The sequence below is a fragment of the Quercus lobata genome, chromosome 12 (assembly GCF_001633185.2).
Source record: "Quercus lobata isolate SW786 chromosome 12, ValleyOak3.0 Primary Assembly, whole genome shotgun sequence".
Taxonomy (NCBI): Eukaryota; Viridiplantae; Streptophyta; class Magnoliopsida; order Fagales; family Fagaceae; genus Quercus; species Quercus lobata.
Window position 1 is genome coordinate 19,836,378 of NC_044915.1, and position 23,174 is coordinate 19,859,551.

At 36.2% G+C, this 23,174-nt stretch overlaps 3 protein-coding genes across 3 annotated transcripts; all 3 read right to left on the minus strand.

Moving 5' to 3' along the window:
• Window positions 1-1,763: 1,763 nt before the first annotated feature.
• Window positions 1,764-2,309, minus strand: LOC115970361. Its single transcript, XM_031090003.1, has one exon. It carries the CDS (start codon window positions 2,307-2,309, stop codon window positions 1,764-1,766), a length of 546 nt encoding a protein of 181 aa, XP_030945863.1.
• A 1,419-nt stretch (window positions 2,310-3,728) lies between these two features.
• Window positions 3,729-6,041, minus strand: LOC115972110 (protein trichome birefringence-like 6). Its single transcript, XM_031092271.1, has 5 exons — window positions 5,070-6,041; window positions 4,754-4,907; window positions 4,483-4,673; window positions 4,192-4,350; window positions 3,729-4,098 (listed from the first exon to the last, which is right to left on the minus strand). Exons 1-5 carry the CDS (start codon window positions 5,717-5,719, stop codon window positions 3,789-3,791), a joined length of 1,464 nt encoding a protein of 487 aa, XP_030948131.1. The 5' UTR covers window positions 5,720-6,041; the 3' UTR covers window positions 3,729-3,788.
• Window positions 6,042-20,093: 14,052 nt separating this feature from the next.
• Window positions 20,094-22,951, minus strand: LOC115972383. The gene is made up of 2 exons (XM_031092653.1): window positions 22,283-22,951; window positions 20,094-20,742 (listed from the first exon to the last, which is right to left on the minus strand). Exons 1-2 carry the CDS (start codon window positions 22,716-22,718, stop codon window positions 20,198-20,200), a joined length of 981 nt encoding a protein of 326 aa, XP_030948513.1. The 5' UTR covers window positions 22,719-22,951; the 3' UTR covers window positions 20,094-20,197.
• Between the last annotated feature and the right edge of the window lie 223 nt (window positions 22,952-23,174).

Here is a 23,174-nt window from a genome sequence, read left to right on the forward strand (position 1 = left end):
TACTATGGCTCTAACCTTGTCTAGGTTGGCGTCGATGCCTCTTTGAGACACCATAAAGCCTAGGAATTTTCCCACCATCACTCCAAATGCACACTTACTAGAATTAAGTTTCATGCTGTAGGACCGAAGAGTGCCAAATGTTTCCTCAAGATCCTTCAAATGGTCCTCTTCTCTTTGGCTTTTTACTAACATGTCATCGACGTAGACCTAAACATTTCTTCCGATTTGGTTTGCAAACATCTTGTTCATGAGCCTTTGATATGTCGCCCCTGCATTCTTAAGGCCGAATGGCATTACTTTGTAACAAAAAAGACCTTGGCTGGTAACAAATGAAGTCTTGTCCTAATCCGCTTCATCCATCCGAATCTGATTGTACCCTGAAAAGGCGTCCATGAAGCTCAGTAGTTGGTGCTGAGCTGTAGAGTCTACCAGTACTTCGACTCGAGGGAGAGGGTAGCTATCCTTAGGGCATGCTTTGTTCAGATCCGTAAAATCTACGCACATCCTCCATTTCCCATTGGCTTTCTTGACCATCACCACGTTTGCTAGCCAATCGGGATAGTATACTTCCCTGATGAAACCCGCCTCTTGTAACTTGCCGACATCTTCTGCTATTGCTCGGTCTCGTTCTCAGGCGAATACTCGCTTCTTCTGTCGGACGGGGGAAAAGAAGGCGAGATATTCAGCTTGTGTACCATGACCAATGGGTCGATTCCTGGCATGTCTTCGTGACTCCAGGCAAATACGTCCTGATTCTCCTTAAGGGAGGCTACGAGAGCTTAGTGAACTGTTGGGCTGGCGAGAGTGTCGATCTTCGTGGTTTTGTCTAATCTGGTGCTATTGAGGGGTATCTCCTCGAGCCTCTCTAGGGGTTTCGCCCCCGTCCGCTATTCCTCTATGCACATGGTTTGTAGATGGTCGTCCATGTCCAGTATCGCAATATAGCATTCGCACGCAACTACCTGATCTCCTTGCAATTCCCCTACTCTGTATGCTATGGAGAATTTAATCATCAGGTGGTAGGTTGAAGTTATGGCCTTCCATGAGTTAAGGGTTGGTCGTCCTATGATGGCATTGTAGGTGGGGGAGCAATCAACAACAAGGAATTTACCATCCCTAGTGATTTGCTGAGGATAGTCTCCAATTGTTACAGGCAATGTGACCGCACCAAGGGGGTATACTTTTGTTCCTCCAAACCCAACGAGTAGAGCGTTGGTTGGAACTAGACGTTCTCTGTCAATCCGTATCTGTTGGAACGCTAGGTAGTAAAGAATGCTTGCGGAACTTCTGTTGTCAACCAAGACCTGGTATGTGTTATGTAGGTGGTGAAGACGTCGAGCATCTTCTTCCGAGAAACCAATAATTGGGTTATCGACCTGTGGCATCTTCGGGATAACACCTGTCAGCTGAACATTTTGAACCATTCTGAGGTAAGTCTTTTGGGCCTTTTTGGACGAGCCGGTGGTCGCCGTGCCTCCCACAATCATCCTTATGTCTCCTAGGGGTTGTTTGGAATGCTCATTGTCTCGTCGGGGGGCTTGCATTTGAGAAGGCAGATCTATTCTCTCCCTGCTGACGAACTTCTATAACTTCCCTTACCTGATAAGGGTTTCGATATGCTATTTCAAGTCATAGCAATCAGTCGTGTCATGACCGTGATCACGGTGGAAACAGCAGTATCTATCTCTAGGCCGTTTGTTGGGATCCCCCTTCAGCTTTCCGGGGAAGGTTAAGGCTCCTTCGTCCTTGATTTGCATTAGGACTTAGTTGATTGGGGCGGTAAGCAAGGTGAAGCTCATGAACCTCCCCGCAAGGGGCTTAGAGCGCCTGTCATCCCTTCGCTCTCCAGTCCTTGCCATCTTCCGCCCTTTGTCCTGTCGTGTGTCTTCTTGCCTCTCTCTTTTCTTAGGCCTCTCTTCTCGAGCCAGCAACGCGTCTTTGGCATTCATGTACTTGGTGGCCCTGTAAAGTACATCCGACGTGGTCTTCGACTCGTTCTTGTATAAAGAAAACAAAAACTTACCTTTCCACAACCCATTTATGAAGGCTGCTACAAGTATTTTGTCGTCAGCTTCATCGATCGAGAGTGCTTCCTTGTTAAAGCGGGCTATGTAAGATCTCAGCGTCTCATCCTCTCGTTGCCTGATACTCATCAAGCACGCAGTAGACTTTTTATACTTATGCCCCCCAATAAAGTGCGAAGTAAGCTGGGTACTGAGCTCCTTGAAAGTGCTGGTGGAGTTAGGCATTAGCCGGCTGAACCAAATTTTCGTAGGACCCTTCAACGTCGTAGCGAAAGCCCTACACATGATCTCGTCTGCTACTCCTTGAAGGTGCATCAAGGTCTTGAAAGTCTCTAGGTGATCGAGGGGGTCCTTAACTCCATCGTAGCTTTCTATATGCAGCATGCGAAATTTCTACGGTAGAGGGAAGGAGTTGACGGATATGGTGAAAGGCGAATTGGTTTGGTGCACCAAATCATCAAGGTCGCTGGACACTCGTCCTTTGAGGGCGTTCATCATAAGGTCCATCCGTTCCTTCATCATCTGCATCTCTACGACAATGTGAGGGGGAGCCATGTCTGTAATGGAAGGACGGCTCATGTCTTGTCACTCTGGTCTACTCGGGGCATTACTACCTTCCGGCTCCTCTCGGTCCTTTCAGCACTGGTACCTTCTTGGTCTTTCTCTTGGGTACGCATAGCAGCGTTCTTCTGCCGTAGCTGTTCTTCAAGGTCCTAATTCTGTTTGGTGAGACGTTCCACTGTTGTCGTGAGGGTTTGGACCTGCTTCTCCAGGGTAGTGGGTCGCGGCTCGTCTCCCTAAACATTGTTAGTAGTTGCCATCGAGTGAGTAAATACCATGCAACTCTTTGTCCAAGAAGCGATAAGCTAAAGTGCGCGTTTCCCACAAACGACGCTAACTGATGATGCCGAAAAATCAACAGTAAGCTACACGGTCCACACATGCTTGAAACAACACTTGCACAACACAAAAATAGAAGACCTCGCAAAAAGCACCGGTGTGGTGCCGGCCAAATACTTTCCGAAGGTCAAGTTAGAATTTCTCACAACTCTAGAGTGCCAAACCAGATAAATTATGCGTACCTTGGTTAATGAGGGTATTGAGGCTTTTATAGTAGTAGAGGGTTGACATTTTTTCCTTGGTTTAGAAGTCTTTTCATTATAGGAATTCTCATGATCGTATTTTACGGAACCCTTTCCTTGTAGGAGTCTTTCTAAATGTGGGATACAAGATATTTCCTTATATACTTATGCGTGGAAGCCAAGTTATGTCAGATCCGTCGGTCTTGTGTATACCCTTCAGCTTAATGTCGTCGGCCTTTTATCTTTGCTCCAAGTTGACACCGTTAGCTTAGAGCCGTAGACTCCAAATAGATATTAGTGGATGCAAGGTAGACGGATTCATCTGGAACATTGCTCTATGCCTCTATATCAGTTGGTACATTTATAATTTTATCATTATCAGATGACATAGTTATTGATTTTTGATCTTTTAGAAATTCTCTCTCTCTCTCTCTCTCTCTCTCTCTCTCTCTCTCTCTCTCTCTCTCTCTCTCTCTCTCTCTATATATATATATATATATATATATATATTGGTTGGTCTAGTAAGGCAGTAACATGAATCTCAATGAAAACAGTTTGCATTTTTACAACAAATCCCAAAAAAACAAACTTTAAAAAAAAATAAAAGTATACAAGCTAGTGAATAAAGATCGAACAAGCAAAAAATTGTAAGAAAGTAAACTTGTGAATAAAAACAGGTTTACTATCGTTTAGATTGCAAAAGAAAATACAAAATCTCATTCCATGTATCAGGAACGCCAGGAAGACACCAATGACTGCAATCTTGAACGTTTGTAGAGGAGCGCTTCCCTGATTTTCCTCCATATATAGATGGATGACCATCTATCCTATACCCTGTCAAATTAGTAATATTCAAGAAAGTAACAGGAGTTTTCATCTTCTTTATGACCTCCTCTACAATAATACTCTTCTCTGAATAACAGGTGCTTGGAGTTTCATTGAGAGGTTGAGTAGCTTTTATACAATGCCCACCTGAGTTCCATTGACCTCCCCTATTCGTTGGATCATACACTACTCAGCAACTGGCATGAAGGGATCCAAAAACTAACATCAATGTTATTAGCTGTTTAATTATAAGGCCAAACCTGAAATGGAAAGGTGTCAAACTTCGAAAGAAAACTTTGGTTTTTTGAGGATTGATTTTCCTATCAACCCATGATGCCCAAGTCATTAGAGCTCTCCTGAAAGCCGTTGAAACATCAAGCTGAGGATGAACTCGGTTCCCTTCCTGGTAGTAATTGATCCTGTTATAATAGACATGATAAGAATGAATGGTTCTTAAACATATATACATATGACTAGAAAGGTTGAATCTCAAAATGAAGCACATATCAGCCTAGGTCTTAAAAGGCTAATAATACAAGAATGGCACTTACCCTGCTTTTGTTTTGTAATGTGTCCACCAATGTGCAGTATTGAAAACCAATATATCAGCTCCTCTCCATCTGGATGTGCCACGATCAATACTATCAATTCTCAAGGTTTGTATACGCTTCTGACCTAATTTAGCCTTGCTCTCGTGTACTAAAAAATGTGTCACATAGTATTCAACTGTACAACTATAATCCTGCCAAAAAAAAACTAAAAATCAAGTACTCCAAATACTTAAAAATAGAAAGGTAAGAGAGCAGCGTTCTGCAGAATTACCACAAATTTGAAGATATAAGGTCCCCTCTTCGGATCTTTAATAGCTCCCATTAGCATACATAGCATCGATTCCCATTGATTCCTATTGATTGAATCGCCCACAAAAACTAGCCTTTTTCCTCTTATTAATTCCAGCATTTTTGTTGCATTGAACCTATAGCACAATCCCACACCAGGAACCCAATACATCAAAATTGAGTTCTTTTTGTACTAAAGTACATCTAGTCTAGATCAAAACATAAAATTGAGCCCAATTTCATGTACATCTAAGTTGCATTCGCAATAAAGGCTAAAAAAAGAATGAACAAGTCAGTACCTTGGAATTTCACAATCTTGTGGTTGCCATCTCCACTTCATGTAGTTCTTGTCCAATCTTCCATTACTCTCACAGTTAAAACCTTCATCTATGAAAGGACATGAACCATTTGTGTACAAAGGATAGCTCTCATCATAAACCCACCTCCCTTTTGTCAAATCACAATCTTTTAATCTCTTCAGTCCAACCTTCCCTCTAATTAAAACGCCTGTGTTCTCAGATGAAGTTGCGATAGTCCCCTTCTCTTTGTTCCTCTCACTACTTTGAACTTCAATTTTCTCGTACAAAGTTTCAGATGTACTCTCTTGCATTGTTTTCAAATTAAAACCAACACCTTTGCCTCCTTCAGGCCCTTCTTTCTTTCTCTGTAACCCGCTAATTAACGAAATCGAAGCAAACCCAGTAGCATTGTCAAGACTTTTATAATGGGCATCTATCAAAATTGAATCTTTCTCACCGGTTACAGAAAATTTTCCACTGCATCCGAGGGAGGATTTATTGAACTTGAAATGGATCTCATGGCGAACTGAAGGGGTTTCTTTGATGGCCCAAATGGTAAAAAAGGTGAATAAGATGGCAGAGGAAGAGATAGTGAAGGAAAAGACCAGTAGTCTTGTGGATTTGAAGGAGAAACTTCTCTGCCTATCCATTTATGGATAATGAATTTTTTTTTTTTTTTTTGCCAACTGTATGTGCCTTTAGAGTTTAGTTTCTCACTTTGGCGTGACACATTAGATAATGTGAGCATGCTTCAGGATAAGACATTGATATTTCGAGGTGTCAAGGATTCCATGCATCTGTATATGATACTGAACGAGGATTGAAAAAAAAAAAAAATTCAAGAGCTAGCACCATAAGAGCATAACATAGCCGGTTGAACATGAAGGAGGTGATGGGAAAGTGGAAACAGGGAATGTGTGGTGGACAGTTATGTTTACCAACATTTCTTTCCAGCTTTTTCCGCAATCCACCTCTTTTTTCTGGGCTTGCACCGACTGTGAATCAAATACAGAGTCCAAAAAATAAATAAATAAATAAACCTATAATTTTATTCTTGTAAACAAATAAATAACGTACTTTAAAATATGTCACTTATTAGCCCACACTTTTATTATTGTTCCAAATTAAACCCCACCTTTTATTTTGTCAAATTTACCTTAACAGTGGAACCAAAAAATGAAATAAAATTTCACTGCCGAATAATTCCTAGTTGATCTGAGAGAGAGAGAAATCAGGTGAGTTTTTGAATTTCCGAATTAAGGGAATAAAGAGTTGGGTTTAGTTTGGCACAATAATACATTCTCCAAAAAAAAAAAAAAAGTTTGGCACAATAATAAAAGTTCGGGGTCTAGTTTGGCACAATAATAGAGTTTTTTATTTTTATTTATTTTTATGTAGAATTAATATAACCCAATTTCGAGTTGATGAAGCATGGGTCTCCCATTTCTAGCTGGTGTGTTTTAATTTATAGACTTCATAGCATCTTCTAAGGTTTTATATTTTTTTGCATTCTTTTTTTGATTATCCACTTTTCTTTTCTTTTTGTGTTTCATCTGATATAGCGAGGGAGGACCTCAAAATTCATGTGCATAGAGTATTCAATAAGCTCTTAATTTTCGGTTAGTTATTTTGTAGAATGATTCTATTAGCTTACTTAGAACTTTAGATTAGTATCAACCATTTCCTAATAAGCAAGTTTTCTGAACAGCTTGGAACTCCTATATGTTATCTAAAGTAATAATAATTTTGGAGTTGCCATTGCGTCTCCTACAAGTGATGTCACGGGGATGCGATGAGACTCTTTTTATTTTGGAATTTAGTGTCATAATGTTTAAGAGTAAGATAAAGATAGTGACTTGACATTTAGACTCTTTTCATTTTACAGCTGATCCAATATTTTAGTTTCTATTTTTATATACAACTCATTAAAATAATATAAACAAAATCAATTCTCTCTCCTCTCTCTCCCATCTCTCTCTTCCCACTTTTCCTCTCTTCCTCTCTCACTCCATTAAAATATGTGTTTTTATTTTTACAACTCATGAATAGTAGGGTTGTATATATACAACCTTATTGTTCACAACTGAATCCTGGATGTTTCCATTTAAAAATTTTGGAGATACTAATTAAGCTACTCTTGACAAATCATGTTTGTTTTCGTAATGTTATTAATGGTTCTTGAAGGATATATCTCTAAGCCAAAACTTAGGTACTATATTTTAGATTCATTACATTAAGTTCTATGATTAAATTCAAACACATGGTTGAATTAATTTTAATTATCCTAGGAAAAATAACATTATTTGTATTTTATTTGTCAATACAACCATGTACTTGAATTTAATTGAGAAACATAAAGTATTGTATCTAAGCTATTGTATATAAGCTTTGTCTATATTCATATATGAATACTAGTCTTATCACACGAGCTTCACATGCAATGAGACTCTTTTTTTTTTTTGGAGTTTATTATCACAATTTTTCACTCATCACAAATTGATGGGATATAAGGGAGTCCTAGAACTCTCTTAAAAACAAAGAATTAGAAACAAGGAATGAACCCACATTAGAGAACAAATAAACAAATGAAATAATACTATAATGGCTAGAATCCACAAAATAAAAAGATAATCATAAAGAAACCCCATTCAACCAAGAAACTAAGATAGTAGAAGACCTTTTGGCTTGATTATAATTCTTTAATTTTCAGTAAATGTTTGACTGAAAATAAGAAGAAAAGATTTACAAACATATTACTCGATCGATAATGTATTTCATGATACTGTAGTTTGCATTCAACAGTCATCAATCTGATACAATTGCAATACATATTATGCTAATTATCCACATCTTAAATTTTTAACTGTGAGAGATTAGAAAACCTCCTAGGGGTGCTCTCAAAAAAAAGATTTGGGTGCTTAGGGCACCACTCTTTTGGGGAATTGTGTGGAGTCGCCACTTATTTTTTGTTACAAAAAATAAATATAAAATTTACATCAAAAACACCAAATTTCATTAATTATGTAAATACAATCTTGGTCAAATAATTATTACAAGGCTTTGGTCCTAAATACAATCTATAATCTTGGTAGAGTAATATTACAAGGCTTTGATCCTAGTTACAATCTACCCAAAAAAAAAAGAAGATAAAACACTAGTCTACTATACAAAAACCTAAGTTCGGGGGCTAGGTTACAGAATGGTAAGGTGTTAGGCACCCAATTCGCCTAGACGAAGTCTGATCTTCTAGACTCTACTTAACCATTATATACCCTTTCAAAAATGCATGACATTACAATGACATATTAATACCCCCTAAATTCAGAATTAATTCACTCTTTGAAAATTCAAAATCTGCAATTTTTATTTAAGAAGAAAACCATTTTTTATTATAAAAAAATTTCAAGTCTGTATTTAATGAAAATACATATCAGTTTTGTATGGAAAAAGTTTTAGAAAAAATTTTATATCTGTATTTAATGAAAATATAGATCAATTTTTTATTTCGAAAAATTTCCAGATCTGTATTTAATGAAAATACAAATCTGTTTTTTTTTTTTTTTTAAGAAAAATTTTCAGATCTATATTTAGTGAAAATACAGATCTGTGTTTGTTTAAAAGAAAATTTCAGATCTGTATTTAATGAAATTAAAGATTTATGTTTGTTTAAAAAAAAAAAAAAAGATTATAGTGATTAATTGCAAATTTTAAAATTAAAGAAGAATTAAATCATAAGCATGTTAATCAACTAGAGAAAATTCCAACTAAACATATAAACATGACATATATAAATTGTGAACAAGATCATATTGACAATAACATCAGACACATATTCATAAAAATAAAAAAATAAATAAATAAAAAACATGCAATGAACAACACAAATATATATCAATTAAGAGAAAAGAAAAATAAACACAAGAACAAAATTAAATACCTACTTGCATGAATGTGCCCTTCAATGGAAGAATGCTTTAGAGATCAAAGAAATTTTCACTTCCTTGAGATCTAAAATATTTTACTTACAAAAAAGAAATTCTAAAAGCATAGGCTTCCAGAATGTCTTTAACATAAGGGGAGCAAAGAAGTCAAACAAAGAAGGGCCTTGGTTTCTGATATTTTTCCTCTATTTATAGAAGTTGGGTGCTTGAAAAATAAGTTGAATAAGATCAAATATGAATTGGAATGCATCATTATCCCCAAAAATTTAAAAATGATAGGTTTTATCTCAATCAGGAGGTTCCCGAGCTGGGCCTCAAATTTGTGCCAATCGGTACTTGCCATGTGCCGAGCCCCTCTTCCAATTTTGGTTCGATTTGGACTCTTTATTGAGGATTTTTGAGTTGGAAATTGCACCTAGACGCGTTTTTAACTCATATTCTAAAATTAATCCCTTTTATCTTGAAAATCAAGTCTTTAAAGTAATAATTATCTAATAGATAAATATTCTAAAAAAAATTAATTATCAACAATTTCCTTATTATTTGATTATCCATTTTATTCTCATGCAAGCAAGCTTATTTTTGACAAAAACCAACAACCAATCACAAAATTATTTTATTAATTTTAATTGTTTAACCAATCATAATAAATTTAAATTAATCACACGTGATTGGTTCCACCCAAACAAAATGCATGCAAACTGTGAAAATTTAATCATACAATATCTTTCAATTCGACAATCCGATTCAAGAATCGGGCATACCGTTGTGATCATTAGAATCTCAAGATCATTTTTATGATATGCAATAAATGATTTAATTCATGTAATACAACTATTATTTTTGGATATATGAATGGTCATTTTAGTCATTGTCCAAGATTAAATTATGGGTGCAAAATCGAGTGTCTATAGAATGCCCCTCATTGATAGAGCTTGCAAAGTGAATGTCAATGTAAAACAAAAACATTGATTTTAGCGACCATGATTTAATCGAGGTTGCTTTTCAAAGATTTCCTAGCCCTAGAACCTAAAACCTTGGGACATAGAACTAGTGTTTTGTTATTAAAAAAAAAAATGATAACTGTGAATACTTGATCTTCTTGATAATTGATGAACCTAAATCGAATCATGAATGCTGATGAGGAAATCGAGAACTACATTCGCTTGATTTGAAATGCTAACTGAGAACTATATCCGGCTCAATCTGAAGATTTGAGGCGACTAAGAGCTATCTCTATCTTGGTCTGAATCTGGGGTGACTGAAAGCTTTCTCTATCTCGATTTGAATCTAAGATGACTGAGAGGTTTCTCTATCTTGATTTGAATCTGAGGTGACTGAGAGGTTTCTCTATCTCGGTCTGAATTTATGGTGATTGAGAGCTATCTCTATCTTGGTCTGAGTTTGAGGCGACTAAGAGGTTTCTCTATCTCGGTTTAAATCTGAGGTGACTGAGAGGTTTCTCTATCTCAATCTGAAATTCTGGGCTTTGCATGTAAAAGACTAAAGTCTCGAATTAGAATTGAAGTGATTGGTGCTTTATCGCTCCACCATTTAAGATGTGCAATTTTCCTCTTCTTCCTTTCCCCCCTTTTTATTTTGCTTTAAGACTTGAATTTCTTCTTCAAAAGGAAAAACCATTAATTTTTGGGGTCCTTTGAAAAACTTTCTTTTCATCATTTTTATTTTGAAATTTGAAATTCTCTTTTGAAAAATGAAACCCTTTATTCTTGGACTTCCTTAAGAATTTTTCTTTCTTCCTTCAAAGATTTAAATTTTCTTGAAATTGATACCATCTATTTTATTTTTGGGGAAATCTTTGAAAAGTTTTTTTTTTCTTTTGTCATTCATTTATTTATTTTATCATCCCTTCATCATTTAATTTCATCATTATTAAAAAAAAAAAAATTGGTGAGTTGACTGAGTCAAACATGATTTAACTCAGCAACGCATTTGGGGTTTTTTTTTTTTTTGGGGGGGGGGGGAATTTTTGGCCCCCTTTCTTTATGTTTTCCTCTTCTTCTTTTTTTTTTTTTTACTCTTTCTTCTTGCTCCATTGTCACTATTCACAAGCTTCTTCCTTTTGCATTTTCTTCATTTCCACACCATATCTTGCTTAGAAAATTACTTCTCTAGGCTTCCAAACTTGATTTCTTCCATCTCTCAAAATATCTTTTCAGATCCTTGAATTCTTGATCATCTTTGCAAAATCTTTTTTTTTTTTTTGAAACCCATTTTCAAACTTCCATCTTTGCACTTTTATGGCATCTCCTCATGGACCAACTTTCTTACTTTCAATGGGAAGAAATATCATCCATCCCTAAAATGAAATGAGGAAGGGGGGCTCCTACAAGACCCTAAAACCCATGCTCGACACTCATCCAAAAAGGATTTCAAGGTGAGCTCATTTTTTCCTTCTTCGTTGGTAAATTTGTTGGTTGCCTGTTTTGTTGACAACTTTATGGTGGGACATTGTCATTTTTTTGTTGTTTGTTTTTGTGGGAATTTTGGACATTGTATGATTTGGTTTGAAATCATTGTGCGGTCATGTTGTTTTCTTTGCTTTAGGGCATTGTTGAATTGTTGAGTTGTTTGGTATTATGAAATTTAGACAATGTTGATGGTGTATGAAGCTTTGCATTGTATGTAGCTTGTGGTATTGTTGGATGAATTTTGACTTGATTTTTATGGGTATGAAATCATGAGAATTTGATGTGTATGGAAATTTTGTTGGTACATGTAGGCCTTACTTTCATGGATATGGAAATTCTATGTGGGTATTATTTTCATGGGTATGGAAATTTTATTTTCTATTGGACATATACAACAGTGAGTCAAAGTGAATGAGAAGGGAAGAAAAAAGCTAATAACAATTCTGACATGCTACCCAAATTTCCAAGTAAGTATATACAGACTCTTCGAGGTGGTCAAGGCACATCAAAATCATTGGTGGAGGCTGCTGAGCAGCCCTGCCACAAGCCATAAGTCTTTTAGTATGAAACTGTCGTGGGCTTAAGAACCTAGCAATAGAGAAGGAGCTCGGTGATTTTACCCAGGCAAAAGATCCCTCCGTCATGTTCATTGCTGAGACATGGGCGAATGAAGCAAGGGTAAAAAAAAAAAGCGCGATCTCCAATTTGATAACATGTTCATAGTTCACTAGATTCATAGAGGTGAGGGGCTGGTGCTATTTTGGAAGAATTCAATTAAATTGTCAATTGAAACATCCTCCAAGAATCACATTGATTGCATCATAGGGATGGGTAGTGAGAATGCTTGGTAGTTCACTTGTTTCTATGGCGAACCAAACAGTCATAAAAGATATGAATCCTGGGATTTACTTAAACAACTCAACAACCAACTCTGCCTACCTTGGTTGTGCTCCAGTGATTTTAATGAGATATTGAGAAGTTCAGAAAAAGAGGGGGGCAACAACCAAAGTCATGCACAAATGCAATTATTTAGAGAAGCCATCGACGAGTGTGACTTCTTGGATTTGGGCTTTAAGGGTTTAGCATTCACATGGAAAAAATTCTTTAGTGATGGCCAATAAATTTGGGAGAGATTGGATCAAAGTTTGGCAAATAATGAATGGTTAATTCAATTTGGAGGCACTTCAGTTCATCATCTCAATAGCAGCACATCGGATCATTCACCTTTGTGGATTTTACCTGAAGGATAGGTAACTATCAACCCAAGAAAACCTTTCCATTTTGAAGAGATGTGGTTGGCCGAAAAAGGATCCTCTGAGGTTGTCAAATCTGAGTGGGGTAAGCAGAGGAGTTCTAATACTGCTGAGGGTATTGTTACAAAGATTAAAGACTATAGGAAGGCTTTAAAACAGTGGAGCTGTAAGAACTTTGGTAGCATTTGAAGGGAGCTTCAACAGAATCGTAAACTACTAGCATAGGCAAAATTAAAGGCACTTATCTCCTGAGCTAATTTCAAATTCAGAATGTTTCAATGTGAAGTGAATGATTTGTTTGATAAGGAAACAAGAATGTGGTTTCAGCGATCTCGGGCACTATGGGCTACCCATGGAGATAAAAACTCAAAGTACTTTTATAGTAGAGCCACCCAACGGCATCGAAGGAACAAGGTAGAAGGAATAAGAGACCCTCTAGGTCAGTGGTCTACGAATCTGAAAATGGTTGCTAGGGTGATTCTGGAGTTCTATAGCAACCTATTTTCCTAAACTAATTCATGTCAACCCGAATTGGCCTTGGATGCAATCCAATGTCTTGTAATCGATGATATGAATAGACAGTTACTGGAGGAGTTTTCGGAAGATGAAGTTTAGATGGCCATCAATCAGATGGCTCCATTAAAAGCACTAGGCCCAGATGGCATGCCATTACTGTTCTACCAACACTATTGGAATCTGGTTGGTAAGGATATCACTACAGTTGTCCTATTTTTTCTTAATTTTTCCTTTCTCCCTGACCACCTCAATCACACTTTAATAACTTTGACTCCTAAAGTTAAAAATCCAGAATTGGTTTCAGAATTTTTCCCAATAAGCCTATGTAATGTGTTGTACAAAATTTTTTTAGAAGGTGTTGGCTAATAGACTGGGAAAAAGGAAAAAAAAAAAAAAAATCCTTCCTCATATTATCACAAAGCACCAAAGTGCTTTTACAAAATAGAGACTCATATTTGATAATATTCTTATTGCCTTTGAATCACTACATAGCATGCAAAATCATAACTCTGTCAAAGGTGGATTCATGGCCTTTAAGCTTGACATAAGCAAGGCATATGACCGTGTAGAGTGGTCTTTCCTTGAAGCTATCATGAGAAAATTGGGATTTGATGAGCGTTGGATCACTCTTATGATGCTATGTGTGCCCACTGTTTCTTACTTTATTCTCATTAATGGCAAACCTATTGGTTTTATAAAGCCAACAAAGGGTATCAGGCAAGGTGACCCCCTTTCACCATTCTTGTTTCTATTATGTACTAAAGGCCTCCATGGTCTACTCATCCAATCAACAATGAATGGAGATATTCATGGTTTCTCTCTAAGCAAAAGGAGTCCTTCACTAACCCATCTCTTATTTACAGATGATAGCTTGCTGTTTTGTAGGTCTAACTCTGAAGAGTGCCAAAAAGTGCTGGATGTGTTACAGGTTTATGAGTTGGGCTCGAGCCAACAAATAAATAAGGGCAAAACCATTGTGTTCTTTAGCAAATGCACTGATGAAGAGTGGAGACAATTGATCAAAAATACATTGGGAGTGGTGGAAATTCGAAATTATGAGAAGTATTTGGGCCTTCCTTCTCTAGTTGGAAGAAATAAAAAAGCCAGCTTTAATTACATAAAGGAGCATGTTTGGAGGAAATTTCAAGGTTGGGAAGAAAAACTCCTCTCCCAAGCAGGTAGAGAAATCTTTATTAAGGCAGTGGTCCAAGCAATACTTACATATACTATGAACTGCTTCAAGCTTCCTGTTGGTTTGTGCAATGAGATTGAGGGTCTTATTCACAAATTTTGGTGGGGACAACGAGGTGATAAGAGGACGATCCATTGGGTTAGATGGGAGGAGCTTTGCAACAATGCTCTTCTAGCCAAGCAAGCTTGGAGATTACTCCAAAACAGAAACTCTCTTTTCTATAGAATCTTTAAAAACAAGTTATTCTCCAATTGCTCAATCATGGAGGCAGTTGATTCCCAATCAGGCTCTTACACTTGGAATAGTATTTTAAAAGGCAAAGAAGTGCTTAGAGAAGGGATGAGATGAAGAGTGGGCACTGGCACTAGCATCTGGGTCTAGTATGACCCTTGGTTGCCCTCAGAATTCCTACCACTTATATCCTCTCCAATCTTACCCGAGATGGAAGATGCTCAAGTAAGTTCTCTGATTAATCCTATCACTAATCAATGGGATTCTAATTTGTTGCGGGCCTGTTTTCTTCCACGAGATATTTCCTTAATCGAATCCATCCCTTTGAGCTCTAACCTGATTAAAGATAAACTCTTTTGGCCTTTTACTCCCTCAGGATTGTATACTGTTAAATCTGGATACAAGTTTCTTTATAAATCTCAAAGCATTGATGACCAGGCATACCAATCCGAGGAGAATGTCTTATGGAAGAAAATCTGGGAGAAAATCTGGGGCTTGGTAGTTCAACCCAAAATCCAGAACTTCCTGTGAAGAGCAGTGAAAAACTTTTTCCCAGCAAAGTGCAATCTAAAGTGACGAATGATAAGTAACGATGATAGCTGTGATCACTACAAAAATGCTAATGAAGATATGGTTCCTGCTCTTTGGTCTTGTTCCCAGTTATCACCGATTTGGAATCATGATACTTGTGGGCGATTCCGCTCTCGCATGGTTTTTCAAAGCTTCAAAGACTTAACAAAATTCATCATTGAGAAAGGCTTAAATTTAGAGGAGTTTTCAACGACAGTGTGGATGGTGTGGTCTCGCATAAACTTGTTGCGAACTAGGTCCAAGCCCTTCCTGATTCAATAGGTACTCCTAGAGGTTCAGACATTGCAATCCTCTTTTGTCTGATCTACTCCTCCAAAACCACCAGACTCGAGCAGCCAAGTTCCTCATCATATGGTTTGGAAACCTCCTCCCTGGCCTATGATCAAAGTGAACTTCGATGGATCGGTGTTTAGGGAGAATAATTCTGCAGGTGCTGGAGTGGTTATCCAAGATGACAAAGGGCTCGTTGTTGCCTCCATGTCCGACTTGTATCTGCTGCCGTACTCACCAAGTGCATTTGAAATCATTGCAGCAACTAAGGCGCTCAGATTTGCTCTTGATATAGGTCTTTCATCCATTGTTTTAGAGGGAGACTCGAAGACAACAATTAAAGCTATTCAGAGTAATGTTCCATCGATGTCTGAGTTTGGTAATCTGATTGAGGATGCCAAACTACTTGTAAATCAGTTTGCAATAGTGGAGTTTAGCCATATCAGGAGGGTAATAGTGTCGCACATAACATTACTAGACATGCTAGATATGTAGCGAGTTTGCTGTGTGGATTGAGGATGTTCCTCCACAACTTTCTACTGTAATTTTGGCCGAGTCAACTAGGGATGGCAATGGGGCAGGGCGGGGCCGTAGGATGGGGTCTTCGTCCCCGCCCCGTATGATTTTGTCTTGCTCCATCCCCGCCCCACCCCGCCCCGCATAACGGGGAAAACTTTCTCACCACATCCCCGCCCCTTGGGGCCCCGCGAAGCCCTGCCCCACCTCGTAAAACTCTATTTTTGTTAATTTGCTCTACAACTAGTACAATTTTTTTAATGAAACCTATTTTATTAATAAAAATATACTTAAAATTACAACTAAATTTATCCAATCAAATCAAATCAATTTTTAAAAAAAATTGAATAATATATCCAAGTGTTTAACAAGACAATCATATAAAATAAAATAAAATAATCTCATAGTATAACACATAACAAAATAAAGGCAAAGAACTACATTGGGTAGAATAAAATAAGCTAATATTGATATGGTTATTTAAGGTATGAAAAATTTACAATTATAACCCTTAGCAACGCGGGGCGGAGCGGGGACGGGGAGGGGCAAGGCGGGGTGGGTCTAAAAAGTTTAAACCCATCCTCGCCCCGCCCGTGGTGCGGGGCTAAAATCTCGCCCCATCCCCGCCCCACCACCTTTGCGGGGTGGGGAAAAGCCGCGCGGGGAGAAACGGGGAGGGGTGGGTTAAGCGGGGCGGGAAAAAATTGTCATCCCTAGAGTCAGCCATTCCTACTTAATAACAGTTACAGTGTTCTTTCTAATAAAATAAAAATAAATAAAATAAAAAGAAAGAAAAAAAGAAAGTGATAGCTCAATGATAGTGACATCTTTTTTAATGCCTCATGTAGGAGTTTGGACCTTACCTCTTCTTCCCCCACTATCTACCCATCAAAAATATTATTTTAGTCCCCTAGTCACTTAACAAAGTTTAATTTTGTCTATAAACTATTGATTTTGCTTATAAATTATTGATTTTGTCAATTTAATCCCTAATATTTTAAAATTGTCCAATGATATATACTTGTATGCCCCGAATCCACCTCCTGTTGAAATTACACTAATGGATAATTACATATTACCTACCTCTAATTAAACAATTTGTTATGTCATTGTAGCATATTTGGAGCAAAAAGGGAGGCTAAACTTTTAAATTTGATTTATATTTATAGGATTCTGTTAATGGATGCGGTAGTTGTTTAGAAAATATTTTTAGAATTTTTATGGGGAAAAAAAGTGTTGATACTCATTTTCGCGACACACTTCTGAAAGCTCGATTCAACCAAGCTCAACTTCCTCATGGGCTCAATTCATGTATTATATTATGTTTTATTCTTTTAAGCATGGCCCAAGCCCATGTGACTTATTGGGGGAAATTAAGGAAATGTGATTTGAAGGGTATGAGTCGGTTTCTTTCGAACTTTTTGCATGAGCCCAGCCCATGTATGCTACCAAGTGAGCAAGGGACACTAGTAGTACCTCAGGCTCATGGAGGAGATCTTGTACCTAAAATTTCACGCTAAAAGAGCTTTTATGTTCTAGTTGACTATAAATCAAAATTTCTGCCTGAACCCATTTTTTTCTTTAAAAATAATTAGCTCTCATTGGCCAACTCCAATTGCTAGCCCTCACTTAGGTGAGCCTCCCAAGAGTCTAAAACAACTATAAATGAGGAGCCAATGGGTGCTTAGTCAAATCTTTCCCAAATTATTCATAATGCAAGCTAACTCTTTTACCCAACTAAAACAAATCTAAACCAAACATCAACTTAGCACCTTGGAGGTTCATAGCCTCATCTTTTAGCCTAAAAACCAGTCACGTTTTACTCTTGGAGCAACACCCCAAGCTCAATACAAGAATCTCTCTTCAGCTAAAAAACCAATAAACCACGTTTTACCCACAAAGTTTAAATTTTAGAACAAAAGCCCACTCAGCCAAGAGATATTCTCACAATTCTGAAACTTAGTGGTGGAAATATGGGTATAAGGGAACCTTCCCTCTCTTCCTCACGACCTCTCTCAATATCCTCTTCTTGCTGACTGTGAGTCGAAGTTTCAGACCTATGTACTTTTTCTGCATTTTCTTGTATTTTAGTTATGGCATTTTGATTTCTCTCTTGTTAAAGCACCATTAGCCTTTATTCATTATACATTTGGAATTTTGGGCTTGATTCTCCACAAATAAAACATTTCTAAAAAACCCAATGGGAGATTTGGGCTAATCTCATATTTTGGGTCATTGTCGCTAAAACGTCCCCGACAAAAAGCAACTAATTTTTTTGACAATTTTTTAAATTTCTCATAAAAGTAGTTTCAAAATTTTTCTAAAATAATTTATTAACAAATATCTTAACAACACCCATTAATCAGATCCTTATTTATAATGTATTATTTATTTTGAACTTGTTGAAATTTGCATGTCAATGACAACCTAGTTGAGTATGACGTTTAGCTTTTGGATCACTTTCACGACATTCTTTAAGTCATTGATTCCAAAATTATTTTACATAAATTAATCTCAACTCTTCAATTTGCGTTTTGAATTTTTTTTTCATCTGTGTAAAAACCACAAGGACGTTTGCCTTAATTTGTGATTTGTGTGTTACTGGTGATACCAATGCAAACTCATCACTTTGATCAATTACTATTTGGTATTGTAAGTTCACATTTATTGTTATTGTTAATCCTTTCATTCTATTAAAAAAGCTGCCCGTTAATAATGACAAAATTTAAACTTATAGGACCAAAATGATTATAAAAAATTTAAATAAACAAATAAAAGTGAGAAACTTCTAGGACCAATGTTACAATTGACAAAACTTAAAGAGTGTTTCAATTTTTAAAAAGAGATTTTAATAGTTTTTTAGTATTAAACAAATCTATTTTTTAATAGTTATCAAGAATTATGGACGGAATGATTAATGGTGATGCTAATGCAAATATATAATTTTCACCTCACACAAAGTTTGGCTACAACTTCACTCAATATTATTTTTATTTGATATAAATTTTAACAAATTCACTATTATATTAAATTTTCTTCTTATATTATTTATGCTTGCAAAATTTTCAAAAAATCAAAGATGAATAACTATGTTATCAATCAAATGTTTAAATTTCAAGTTTTGTAGTCTAAAATTATGCAATAATAAATAAGTTTATGGATTGAATAGTAAATAACATCTAGTTGACACAAAATTTGACATACGTACGTGTTAAGGACATAAAAAAATGTAATTTGACAATTAAATTTTCAAAATATGTAATTATATTAATTTTTTGGCTAAAATGCAAAACTCACCATCTATGTTTTATCAAATTTCATTTTAGTATTCTAATTTTGCTTTCGTTCAATTAAAACTTTTCCACCAACTTTTGTTATATATTATAGTTAATTTTCCAATTTTTTAAAATTTTCTTCAAATTTTTCAAATAAAAAAAAAATCAATTAATAATTGAAAAATATTTTCCAGATTTTGTTTTTCAAAAACTTTTAATAAAAATGTCTTAATTGAATAGATCTGAAACTTTGAGGAGTGAAATGAACAAAAACAAAGTTAAAGAACTAAAATATATTCTAAAGAAACTTAAATGATGAATTTTGCATTTTATCCTAATTTATTAGTGAAAGTTGCAGCTAAAGACTACAATCAAGTTTGTAACTCCTGTTACCTTAATATGTTAAAATTACATAGAGAGCATGGTGTAATCAATCAACTTAATTGCATTCTAATAGAATTACTCAATTGAGTTCTCTCTTCCTCACTCTCTAGCATCTCATCCGGATAAATTTTGTTAAGCCTAAATCCCTCAATCATGACATGGCACCACATGTATCTTTAAATTCATAACACAAGCTCATAAAAACGAAATCTGAACCATGAAACCCTTTCCAGTTGCATCAAAATAAAGAGGATTAGCTAATCAAAAAATAAATAAATTAAGAGGATTAGACTTAAAAAGGATCAATCCTACCAACCTTATCTACCGTATCAAGGTCCACGGGTCTACTAGAGACTTTGGGTCCCTATTCCACTGAATAAAAAATTTAACCAATTTACCATAAAATTAAAGGAGGCCATTCACTGGGGTAAGGAAAGAAATTACTCAAAAATTGAAAAGGTAAATTACTGTTACATTACAATTCCAAATCCGTGCACAACACAATACAACTACATCCCCCTTTAATTTCAAGCAGAAAAAACCGCCTCAACAATGGCATGCTTCTTCTTAGGGTACCCCATGCCTAGGAGGTGACTGAGATACACCTTCCCATCCTTCACAGTCGCGGATGTGGCCAATCGATGCTTAGGCCCGGAGAATGTTGCTGCAATGGAAGCCGTCTCCCACCCGTCAGAGCTCTCCACTAATCTCGCAGTAGTCCCTGCAACTACAAGCTTGGTTGGAGAGACTAATTCCAAACCATCCCCAAATGTCAATGGCCCTCCAACCACCTTGACCAACTTAACTTCCTCTCCACTTGCTAAATCAATCTTAAACAAATTGCCACTAAATGTATGGATTACGATCAAATAACCATCTGGATGGTAAACAATTCCATTAAGTCCAACCAAGTTTTTGTACCACTCCTTTGGAGTGAAGAGTGGGTTTTTAATGATAGATAGGAACTGGCCATCAATCCCAACCTTCCAAAGTTTACCACCTTTTGCATCAGTGACATATGCATTGCCTTCTGCATCAACTGCTACATCATCCGCAAAAGATTTCCCATCACCTACATGCACGCATTAAAGAGATTGGAACTACTGATGAGAAAAGCAATTATGATTTTACTACATATATATAACTGACCAATTTGACCTCGAAACTCCCTGTAAAACTCTTGTGCCCACATCCAAAAATAGAGATATTTCCATCTATGGAAAATTCTTAGGTACTTCTGGAGCACTAAGAAATGGTGTTTCCTCCTCTCACATTTATGATAGATCTTACTATGAATTTAATGAATAAACCCCACAAAGAATGTGAGAGAAGAAAGCAAGCAGAATTCTTTGTGCTCTGAAAGCACCTAAAAATTACTCTCACATCTTTTTTTTTTTTTTTTTTTTTGATAAAAAATTGGCAATATGATAACATTTAGACATGATCCGTGAAAAATGTTTTCATTGTTTGCAAAAAAAAAATTATAAATAGCAGTAATTACTATATTAAACTCCAAGAAAAGCTACTAATACATTAGCATCGAAAGTCCAAAAACATCACAAGACTAATGCTTTTATCATTTTGCCTTTCAGGGCTAATAATGCCGTTCAAACAAACGAATCATAGATATGAATGTGTCCGAGGGTTGCATATACGCACGTCTTCAACGACCCGCCACTCAAGAAAAGATCAGTCTTCACTCTTCAGTGTGTACTCGGTAATTCCACAAATCCATTCATATTACTTACCAAATACTACTAGAATACAAACGCGTTCATTATTTCAATTTTATTGGTTATGTCCGTTTTGACTTCTCACTCATTCAGAAGAACCACCTCACCTACCGTTTTGTTTTTCTTAGTAAAGCTATCAAAAAAAAAACAAGTCCTTAATAAATTTACCACTGCTGAGATAAGCTTATATTCGATCCCATATTTGTTTTTGGGTTGACATGTATTTTAATCATGTAATAACTTATTTATCGATTTATTTTAATAATATAATTTGTTTTCTTTTCTTAAATAATAAAATAATTTATTAATGAACCGTTTAAATGAAAATTTTATGGGAAAAAGAAAAATAACAATTGATTGTACAAGTCCTTAATAAACTTACCGCTGGAGATAAGCTCCTACTATAAACTACTATAAACTTACTATGGCAGATAAGCTCCTTTTTTCTTTTTTCTTTTTTTTTATAGTTTTTATTACAATTTTTCATAAATTGATATTAAAATTTCTTTAAATGATAAATTAATAAATACTTAAACATCCATTAAGTAGACCTTATTTAAAATAATCTTCTTAACCCAAAAAAAAATTTTTGATTGGAATACAAAAAAGAGTCGTCCTAGAATTTATTGCTTTTTTTTTTTTGAAATCACAACAACATAGGAAAATAGAGGAAAAAATGTTGGTCTGAAATTGAAGTGATAAAATATACTGTAGTAAAAGTTGTGGGACAGGTCAGGAACAAATAAACAAACAAGTGGCAGCAAGGAAATAATAGCATCGTATGCGACAAACAGGAAAAATACAAAGATATATATATATATATATATATATATTTTTTTTTTTTGTGAGAACACAACCCTAAGAATAGTAGTATCTTACTTGGGGCACTCAGGTGGGTGAGAAATAATCGCTGCCACGTGGACAAATCATAGGCGGCGAGAGCACCATACTTGTTCCCAATGACATCGGCGGAGACTACTAAGAGACGATTCCTCTGATGGTCAACGACGATACCGAGGGACCCATTTCCGGCCAAGTCAACGTCTTTGATGACGGTGAGCTCCTCCAACACGGTCACGGTGGAGTCATCACCGCCTTTGGGAAGAGAGAGCTGGGCCACACCACCCTCCAGGAAAGAGACGAGGAATCGACTGTTGAGATGGTCCCACTTGGCACACTCGCGGAACCAGCCGGAGCTGTGGTAGTGGTACACGTGGGTTGGAGGGGTGGCGAGCTCGAGAGAGATGAGGTAGGCGATGGGTATGGCTGAGAGGAGGAAGAGAAGGAACACAAACTTGGTGGAGCAAATAGCCATTAGACTCTGTCACACAGAGAGAGAGAGAGAGAGAGAGTACTATGGTATATGATCGAGTCTGTGACTTTGTGTGTATAGGACTTGGGAGTTGGGAACTTGGTTATAGTCTTATAGATGTGTTTATGAGAGTTTGGTAGTTGTCTTTTTTTGATTGATTGAGAAAAATGAGAAATATAGGTGAGGGTTAGGAGATGCTTTGTTGAAGAGAATGATAAAATGAATGACTAGTGCTATTTTTCTCTAAAAAAATTAATCTAGGTCCATACCTTTATTATTTTTTTTGAAATTAAAAATTTTTTTTGCTAAAAAAAAAATATATATATATATTTTTGTTTTTTTTTGGGCTAAAAATATGTTGTTAGAAAGCTAAAAAGTTGACTTTTGGTGTAATGAGACCCATTTTAAGAGCAAAAATAAGCTAAAAAGTAATCTAAGCTAATTTTTTGTCGAATTTCA